Below are 10,904 nucleotides of genomic sequence, written 5' to 3'. Positions count from 1 at the left end.
GTTTTCTTGAGTGGGGAGGCAATTAAAAAATGAACAAAACGGCCTCTACCTTCAAAAGGTTTACAGTGTTGGGTAGAAGGTGAGAGAAGTAGTCGATATAAGGCAAGATAGGAAGCACCAAGGCTTCTCGCTTACTTTTCTGAACTGCATCTTAAGGTCAGACCTTTGCTGATTTATTAATCCATTCAGTGTCTACATTGACTTGAAACTTTCTATGTAAAAATTAACATTTTCAACTATACTCACTAAAGGAAAAATCTTTGTTTAACTTTAATGATTATTCCTATCAGTATGCAATGTGGCTATATTTCATGTGAGTTTCAATTATGGAGATCTAAAATACTGCAATATGAAAAGTTTAGCAAACTTCCTTTATGAGTAAAATTTGAAATTAGGTGAATCTCTACAAATGAAACATTTATCAAGAATGGCAAAAGTTCAAAGTCAGTTGGCTAAGTGACTTATAAACTGGGTTCTCCCTATTGCCATAGGCAGCACCATGTTATCAAGTCAGTAGAAATGCTGGCTAACTTTGATCAGAGAATGTGTGAATTTGATTTACATAAGGTCATCAGAAATGTCTTTCTTGCATAAAATATGACTTCTGTGTACTGCTTTCATAACTAAACCCACAGTCTTCTTTTTAAGCATACATATCTCTGTGCATTTGCAGCTTCCCTTCCTTTATTTATATCCCTGTTCATTGCCTTAGGTACTAGGCAAACTCCTTTTCATATTTCAAGACTCAATTCAAAGGCAGGCCTTTCTGAAGTCTTCCTTAATATTCTTTCCTTTCGGCCTTTCTTAATTTTTCTTTTTGCTAGTTTTCTTGGACATATGTACAGATTTTATGGAAACTGTTTCGTAGTTTCTTGCACATATTTTACCTACTATTGTGAAGGCAAGTACTGCGTCTTAGGTTCTGGGAAGGCAGAAGTACATAACACAGGACCCTGTGCACAGTAGGAACTCAATAAAATGTTTTTAAAAAAATTCATACATACAACAATTATATACAAGGTGCTTGTACAATGTACCAGGCATAATGTAATGCACTAGAATGGGTAGTGAGAAACAAGACAAACATGGTTCGTGCTCAAACCTCCAGTTTAAGCAGGGAGACAAACACTTGAATAAGTAATTGAAATATAATAAGGGAAGGATAGAATATAACTGAGAAACCTAAGTTTTTCTAGGGGTTTAGAGAATTAATTCCTAGCACTAGAATTTTTCAAATAGGAGCCAATAATGGGAGATGCATTTTTCCAGCCAGCAGCAAAAGTCAAGGAGTTCTCTGCCTATGAGCTACTGAGAAAGATTCAGATATCAGAATACCTATTACAGGTGTCTGAATACTCGGGGAAAAAGTATGATTATATTTGAATGGATTATGTATCATAGTTTAAAATAATTAAAGTAGTAAATTTCTGTTTCCAGTGTATGGTCTGAACATAAATGGGGAAAGCCATGATGCAGGGTGAGAGGGAACCACAGGCAAAAGCAAACCCATATGCCTTTGTCGCATCATTTCTCTATGTGGCACTGTGTTTGGTTCTATTCTCCTTCCCTCCTCACCCCATGATCCAACTTTTGAACTTGAATTGTTTCTTTGAAAGTGAATAACAAAGGAACAGCAATTAAAATTATTCATTGACTAGAGATGAAACTAAATTTACAAGAATGTCACCTCATGATCTGTTCATAAATTTTAGATTTCATAATTTCAATGAAATATACTGAATCTCTTATCTACCAAGATACAGTATATACTGAAACTATTTAAGGCAATATAATTGAAAACAGACTCAATATATGCAGTCATCCACAAGTCAAAGACTCAGTTAATTTAGAGAAGCATAGGAAAATCACAAATATTAATTTCACTTGAGTGCCAATATAAGTTTCAATATATGAAATGAGGAAGGGAGGGGACACGAACATTCATTCTATAGCACTATGGTTTATCCCACGCAGATATATACAACCTAAGCTCATGGCATTTACTTGCTCTAACAGTTCAAACTCATACCTATGTATGAGGTAGCTTTTGATTTCTATTGATATGTGAATGTGGCAAGTGAACTTCCTGCTCTGAAGATGAAAGAGAAAGGACATGGGATAAACCAGAGAGCTGTAGACTGAAACCTAATCCTCAATGTGCTGGTATTTGGAGGTGGGTCTATTGGGAGATGGTTAGGTTATGAAGGTGAAGCCCTTGCAAATGAGATTAGTGCTCCTATACAAGAAACCCCACAGAGCTTCCTAGCCCCTTCCACCATGTGAGGTTCCACCATGTGAGGTTACATGCAAACGGCTGTCTGTGAACCAAAGAGCGCCATCTCACCAGACATCAAATCTGCCAGCTCCTGGGCTTCCTAGCCTTCAGAAGTCTGAGAAATGAGCTACCCAGTCTATGGAATTCTGTTGTAGCAGCCCAAATAGACTAAGACACCACAGTTCAGTGTTTGTTTCTCTACAATATTCTGGGCTTAGAATAAAACCTAGATGTTTAAAAGGGCATGACACTCAGGGTAGTCGATAGATTCTAGTGGTTGAGCAGGACACTTAAAGGTGGAGTTATTAATCATGGTAGTCTCCCAGCAAAATATTGCTAGATTCAGACTTAAAAAAACTAGTGTTTCTGAAGTGAAAAGAATTCATGATTAGTCATGCAGATTTCCACTTAAAATATTTGTAGGAATCCAAGTTCTAATAATACTTTATTATCACTGTTTTAAAAATTTTTATAAAATAGCCTAGTGTTCTGTATGCACATTTTTTCTCTCATTATTATTTCCATAGATATTAAGATTTTCTAAGCCTTCATCCTTGTAAGTAAAAATAAAGAGCAATTATTCCCTCACCAAGATTTGTCCTTTGTTTATTGTTTATCCATCAAATTAAGACTTGGAATTGTATTAGTGACACACATGAAACCCAGTTTGACTTATGTATTCAGTTTTCAGTGTAGACCAATAATCATTCTTAACTTTTGTGTGTGTGTTTGTGTCTCATGAAACCCTCTGTGAAATTGACGAATGCTATAGCCCTTCTCTATGGACAAATACACATATGCACACACACAAAAGACATACAATGTAATTTCAGGGAATCTACTTCTTGAACCCTTTTTAAGGAACTCTGTATAGAGAGGCAAAATATTTAATTATATTACATATACATTCAGGTCATGTTCATTGTTAGTTTGTATTGATATACGTAAAATCGGATTCTTGTAAATAGTGCATTTTTCCCTAGAATTTTTAGTTTGTTGTGATTATAATTTTTTTGGCTATTTTTTTCTTACTTAGTAAGGGTAACATACACCTTTTCCTCTTACTAATCTGGGTGTTACGGGAAGATTTTTTTTCCCACATTCTTATTCCAATGCACCATTGTTTCAGTTTATTTGTAGGTGACTCTCATCCAGGAAAAACAAAGACAATAAAAGATATTATCTGGACATTTACTTTTATGAGACAATAAGTTTTCTCACTGTTGACACAGTTGAGTTAGAGTTTTCTGTTACTGCAACCAAAACTGAATCAGAGATTTTTAAATAGTAAGATATTAGATTATTGGACTTTTTGGTACAGTTTTAGAAAAGCGGTGAATTAGTACACCTAATTAAAATTTCTCCTCCATTCTAGATATATCACCTGTTATTGTTAGCTGGGCTTTTTGGTTTTAGGATAAGAAATAAAATAGTTATAATTAGTTAAAATAAAATAGTTATCTGCTGAATAAGATAGAGTTTGGAGAGCACAGCGGACCAAGCTCTCGGCTTACTTGCTTGGATCTGCTCCTTTGAAGTAGGCATTGACTGTTTCTGTAAATGCTGCTGCAACAGGAAGGGTGTCCTGGGCTCCCATGGTTAGGGGGCTGGGTCCCCTGGAAGAACCTGCATGAAATGAAAAACTTTCATTTATTATAGGCAGAAAAGACATTTTAGTAAATGTGTAACTGTATTAAAGAATTAAAGAATAAAATCTATTAATGGAAAAAAATAACGTGTTAAGAACCATAATTCTGTCTATTTAACATAGAGCTCAAGTATTTAAAAATAAATATTTGGCTGGTTTACAGACAAACACATTTGAAATTAATTCAACTATATATTTTACTACAGAAAGAAATCCAAGCAGAAAAATAAAGTCTTAGGGTTTTAAATGTTTTGTATAAAGCATCAGGCAGTATTTGCATGACAGTTTGTACAGCAGATAGTTAATAAAGAAAATCATTAGCTTCCTTTTTGAGCATCCACCCTATACAATTGTTCATAAAACTTTTAGCGTTTCTTCATTTTCAAGAGACAAACAGCCATGGGGTACCATCTTGCACATTGTCTTTTTTTTCTGAATTATTTCCATTTCAAAAATTCTAGATTATTTCCACATTACCCTCAGATCGAGTAGGCTCAAGCTTACATGTCCAAAAAATACACAATCGAAATGTATACCTTGACTTAGCACAAACACATAAATACATTAATTCACACTATTAAAAATAACAGAGGTGCTTATGCTTATTTAACACCTGCTACATACCAGGCACTGCACCGGATACCTTACAAGAATGATCACATTCAATCCCATATCAGCTCTGCAAAATAAGCATTATTATTCCTATTTTACAGAGGAGAAAACTGAAGCTCAAAGAGGTAAATGACTTGCCCATGACAGTATAGTTAGTCGAGTGACAAAGTTAAAATTCAAACCTAGATTCGTTGCCCTATGAAGCTTAGGTTTTTCTTATGATGTAATACAGTTTGTCTAAATGAAACATTTGCTTGTATGATTTTGATATAACTTGAGGGTTCCAATCCTTGAGCAAGGTTTAGGATTGTTGTTTTTGTTATTAATCTATAGGCATGGTACTGAACAGTAAAATTTTAGCAATTACAAAGTATTTAATTATGTCTCACACTCACTGCTTCTGTTTCTAGCAAACAAAAACATTTACTCTTCCCTACCCCATTACAGATTATATGTTATGCTTCTTTTCTTTTACCTTCAATAATTTCTGTCCTCTTCTCTTGTCATGAAAAAATCTACCCTTTGTATATCTCTCTTCTTAATAAAGTTTTTCTTGATAGTTCTAGGTCATGTTAGCCTCTTCTTTTTCTATCTTTCCTTGGCTTTTAACATCTAGTATTCAGTTATCTAGAAATTAATCACTAACAAACATTGCTTACTATCCACTATGTATCAGGCACTATGGTAGGTGCTAGGGATTCAAAGATAAATTAAACATAATCTTTGTCCTCAAGGAGTTACGTACAGTTTGATGTGTTAATATCATCAGCCTTAACATCATCAACATTCACTACCAGCATTACCTTCAGTAATGTTACTTGCTGCATCTTTACTATGTGTTTTATATGTTATCTATGTATACATATAAAGTAAGCATTATCTTCATTTTATAGTTGATAGAGCCAGGGCTCAAGAGTTTATACAATGTGCTCAGTCTTACACAGCTGGTACACAGAATATTTAAGATTGGTATTCAGATATGTATAAGTTCAAAGTTTAGGCTCTGAGGTCTGTATTATTTTGCTACCTTAATAGTGAATTGCAGCACCATTTAGGGCAAGTACCAATGATGAGTCTTAAGATGAAGTATGCATGCCTAAGTCTTTGCTGCCCATGAGACTGTAAATATTAAGAAAGAAGAAACCATGACCTGAGTTTCTTTTATGAAGCCACTATGATCCCTAAAACAGAGGCAAAATTACATTAACCTTTCATTAAATATATTGTTGGATCTCAGAAAGGTAAAGTTTATTCACATCTATAAATAAGAAAGCACACTAAACAGAGGCCATTATTTTGTAGTAGTGTTGCTCAATTTATTTGTTCTGAATTGCTAGTAGGTCATTCTCCTTAAGTAGAATGGTTTCCCCAACTGTTGGTTAAAACTGGGCAAGAGGGCTGGATTCTATTATATCAGGATTATAGTCACCATATAATTGAAATTTGAAGTTTTGTGAAGGAAGAGATAGATCTGCAATCAAATAATTAGAGCAATTTTATGAATGCTTTAAGAATGATATGACCAAAACTCTATGAAAGCAATTTCTGCTGCTCGGATAGGTTAGGGAAGGTTTCATTGAGTAGGTGATATGATAGCTGAAGTTTGAGAATGACTAGGATCTCAAGATGGGGAGAAGGAAGATGGTCTAGCATGTACATAGGTGTGGAGCTGAGCAAACATATGGCATTTTGAGAAACCATAGGAAGCACAACATTATGTGTGTGTGTGTGTGTGTGTGAATGTAGTGGGTATTAAAGGGTGAGACTTTGAGAGTTAGGAATTAGGTCATGAAGTGTTTTGCATAAATATTTAGGAAAATTTGTCTTTATAAGTGATTCATAGGCATTAAAATCAGTTACTTTTTGGTATTCTAAGACAAATCTGTGGATGCTTCTCAGAGCAGAGTGCACATATATACAACATTTATGTAATTTAAAACAGAATTATAAATTTCTTGAAATTTCTTAGGGGTCTTGGAACTAGTTAGGAACACTGTTTATAAAAAATGTGAAGTATTAGAAATAGGGTGGTTACAATGGGGCTTGAGTTAGATCATTCTCGCTATAGTGTGGTGGATAATTTAGTGAAGGAGACAATAATGTAGGTGAGGAGAACTGTTAGAAAGAAAAGATAAAGTTGGTGAGAAATGCAGATGTTAGTAGATAAAGGGAATGTCAGGTATAATATCTTTCAGTTTTGCAAAACATTTAATAGTCTTCCATGATATTCTTGTGCATAAAGTAGTGAAACTTGGTAGATAATAGTCTTATCAAGTGAATTGAAAATCACAATATCTAATGAACACGAATCAGTGGTTTTACATCCATTGGGAAGAAAGTCTCTAGTGAATTGTCTCAGAGATCTTAGTCTGGACTTTTTATTGCCTTGGGTAACTAGAAAATATGCTCAAAAATGGTACATTGTAGTGGCTGAGAAGGAATTTGGTATCAGACATACCTGCGCTTGAGTCCTGTCTCTGACTATTATTATCTATATGATCTTTGGCAGGGATGATGTAATAATACTCACTCTGTGGGCCTGTTCTGAGGATAAAATGAAGTAAAGAATTTAGCACAGTGCTTGGTGCATAGTAAGCACTTAACAATGATTAGTTATTTTTATGATTATTATTACAATTCAAGATACTACAGAAGTTCTCTTAAATAATGACACTCATTGAAGTGCTCAAAAGTATCTAAAACTTTTAGAATATGGGGCTGGAGCTGAAAATATCAGCAAAAACACATGTAGAACTGTTATATAACAAGATTAAAATTTTCTCAAATAATTGTGGTTTGGGGAAAACTGGTGTGATGGAAGAACACTTAAAAAATATTTGGGCGTTTAGTTGATACTTGACTTTCTATTTGGGAGTTCCAAACACTGCTTTTTGGGATACATTAGTGACTCTAGATCATTAGAAATGATAACATTACTGCTTTTTGTTTGTGTGATCTGTTTTAAAGCTTGTCAGGTGGCAATCAGAACACTTATTCACAAGCTGAAGACCAAACTCTTCAGTGTACCGATGTATAAGACCGTCTGTGTTCTTATAGTCTGAATGTTATTGTACCTTCAAAATTTAATGTTGAAAACCTAATGCCCAATTGATGGTATTAGGAGGTCGGGCCTTTGGGAGATGACTGGCTCATGAAAGAGGAACACTCATGAATGAGATCAGTGCCCTTATAAAAGAGGCCCGAAGAGAACTAGCTTGTCCCTTCCACCATGTGAGAACACTGAGCCTTTGGCAATCTGAAACTTGGAAGAGGTTTCCCTAGAACCAGACCATGCTGGCATCCTTACCTTGAATCTAGAGCTTCTAGAACTGTGGGAAATAAAATTTTGTTGGTTATAAGCTACCTAGTCTGTGGTACTTTGTTATAGTAGCCAGAATGGACTAAGACATGCAATCTGACACAGATCTATCCTTCATGACCCATTTCTTCCCACTCCTTCCAACAACCCTATACTCTAGCTATGTTTATTTCTGGGCATTATAGTCCTTATAGTAGATTTAATCAATAATGCCAGGAAAGAAGAAAATACCAAAGCTTTACAAAGGACTTTTTTACCTTAAAGGATCCACAATTTATAATCCCAATTTCTTCATATCCTTATACATTGCACATAATACGTCATTTTTATTTTACTTTTTTTCATTTATTACATAATTTTCTTTATTGCTATCTGGTCTACCTATCATTTTTGACAAGTATATATTATTCTACAAACATTCTCCAAATGTCAAGCCATTAATAGATAGCAATTATTTTAAATCTATCTTCATATAAATTTTTCTTCTTTTTTATTTTTAATTATTTCCTTAAGATATAGTTTTATTATTACAAAGTGGGATGACCAAACCATAAGACATACAAATTTTTGACTACTAAGAATGAGATTATTTTATATAAAGTTATATTTAATGAAAATGCTATCAGTAATAAATGAATGTTTCTGTTCCCCTGCAGTGCCTTAGAGAATCTTTGTTAATATGATTACTGGAAAACTGGTTAAAATCAGAAGAGTATCTAAGATGGTGAACAATTCAAACTTCATGGCCTGAGAGGACTAAGAGGGGCCTGGAAACTATTTTCAAATATCTGAAGTAATATTGCTAGACATCGACTCAAAGGACTAGAGTTCCTGCCCATGAACCTGTAAGTTTATAGCTTTATGACTTTGGGCAAGTCAATTAACTTTAGGTTTTCTCAACCATAAAATGAAGGCAATAGAACACATAATATCTGTTTTAGAATTCCATGATTTTAAGTTCTTTAAGGTATTTAAAATTTTTTAAACAGTAGGAATGACTTTCTAACAGAGAAATAAACTGTGGAAACATGAATATGTAACCTCTCAAGAAATAAGGAACAAACATATAGAAAACCTAATAATAATAACATATGAAAAAAAGAGCTTAAGAAAATAAAGTGACAGAACTGTGACATTATTTCATTGTAAAATTAATTGCCAAATAAACAGTATAGGGGTGTTGTTCCATGATTTAACAAAAGGAAGCTTGGGCTTACATACAGACTTGAGTGTGAATCTTGACTAATCTTTGTGACTCGGTTTCCTCACCTTTAAAATAGAATAGATAATAATATTTATGTTAAAGGCTTGTGGAGAACATCAAATGGGATAATATTTATGAAGTCCTTATTTTGTCAGAGTGAGCTTTACTCAAGTTGTTGAATTAGAGTGAGTTTTTTGGAGCTGAGTAGTTATTTCGGTAGAAAACGAAGGAAGATGATGCTGCAGATGGCATTTTTCATTGAGCATGCAGATAGACTAGAACCTTCAGTTTCCTTACATCACTAAAATTCTGTGCATGCATGCTTAATTTTTTGCATATTACCTAAGTAGCTATTATAGCTACTTAAGTTGCTTGATATAATGCTTAGACTATAGAATATAAAAATTTGTTGAATGCATGTTTTTGTCTTTCAATTCATTCAAATGTGAATTCCTACAATAATTAGACATTGTACTAGCTGCTGAAGGATGCACAGAAAAGCATAAGACACATGCCTTCCTTCACTGAGCTTATAATATGGGAAAGGACTATAATATTAAATAGAAATGGAAGATAAAGCACTATATAAAGTGAGAAAATAGTTTAATATTATAATTATTATATAACCATTAATAATCATTTTTAAAGATGTGTAGGTAGAAACAGTATTTATTATGTCTGTCTTTGAATAAAATAAAGTATCACAATTAACATTGTTTTATATTCTTTATACACTGAAGAGATAAACAAGTTCAGTATAATTATCTCTATTTCTCTAGCCCAAGGTTGCTCTGTAGTAAGTGGTAAAGCTGCAATTCAATCCTAGGTCTCCTGACTCTATAACAAAAACAGTAGTAGCAATAACAAAGACTTCTGTAGTTCTTACTGTATACTAAGAATGTTTCGAGAGGCTTTACTTATACTAATTCTTACTCCTGATAATACCTCTATATGGTAACCATTATTATCCCTGTTTTACAGATGAGCGAACTGAGGTTTCAAGTCATTCAGTAGCCTTGCTCATAGTCACCCAGTCAGTAAACAGTAAGAACAGGATTGGGATACAAATTCTGAATAGGATTGCCTGGCTCTGGATCCCAAACTCTTACATATTCTGCTCTAGGAGCATAGAAGTCAGAATAAAATTATGTTAGGCAGTTGATGGCTCATTTGTGATAGCCCAGAAGGGCTAGTTGCTGCCATCAGTTGTGCAGTTTTGACAAAACAGCAATTTCAGGGTCTTGGCAAGCAATTGGCATACACACTTAGGGAGTTCTGAGAAATGGAAAAGGGCACACAGAGTCACCATTGTGAAATTTTCTGAAAGGCAGTTTTTTCTGTCACTCTCAAGGTTACACACACACACACACACACACAAACACACACAACTAGACACACCTTAAAGATATAAAAATTTTCTCACTAATAGTGTGAAACCTTTAAAAGACAAGGTCCTTAATTTTGTGGAGGTATTTTCTGAGTAGTCAATTAAAATATGAATGTGGATATGGAGTTCAGACTGTGTACATAAAATGTTAAAGGAAAAAGGAAAAGGGAGTGAAGGAGAGATTTTAAAAGAGAAAAGAAAGATACAAAAAAAAAAAGAAGAAAAGTAAGTAAAATAGTCAGGTACAAAAATTGAGTAAAAGTATAAGAAAGTTTACAAACAAATGTTTGCATCTTGAATTCAACAGAGACACCTCCTCTCACACCACTGTTGGTCGTTTGTATGGAAGTGAAGCAGGTAATCAAGGTGGCAAATGCTATTTACATCCAGGAATGAGAATGTAGGAGATAGAACAAACAGAGGGAAGCAACAGAAAGTCTCAGAATGTGTGGAAGAAGA

At 34.1% G+C, this 10,904-nt stretch overlaps 1 protein-coding gene across 2 annotated transcripts in view; it reads right to left on the bottom strand.

Moving 5' to 3' along the window:
* The window catches only part of SGIP1 (SH3 domain GRB2 like endophilin interacting protein 1), a 194,900-nt gene that overhangs the window by 19,167 nt on the left and 164,829 nt on the right, over positions 1-10,904 (bottom strand). For both annotated transcript variants that reach the window (XM_011369587.2, XM_011369588.2), the window contains exon 19: positions 3,790-3,901. In XM_011369587.2, coding sequence (XP_011367889.1) covers positions 3,790-3,901 — 112 coding nt within the window. The remainder of the gene's footprint in view (positions 1-3,789; positions 3,902-10,904) is intronic.

The sequence above is a fragment of the Pteropus vampyrus genome, unplaced genomic scaffold (assembly GCF_000151845.1).
Source record: "Pteropus vampyrus isolate Shadow unplaced genomic scaffold, Pvam_2.0 Scaffold151, whole genome shotgun sequence".
NCBI lineage: Eukaryota > Metazoa > Chordata > Mammalia > Chiroptera > Pteropodidae > Pteropus > Pteropus vampyrus.
The sequence above is the reverse complement of the archived record's forward strand: the minus strand, read 5'-3'. Positions and strand labels throughout refer to the sequence as shown.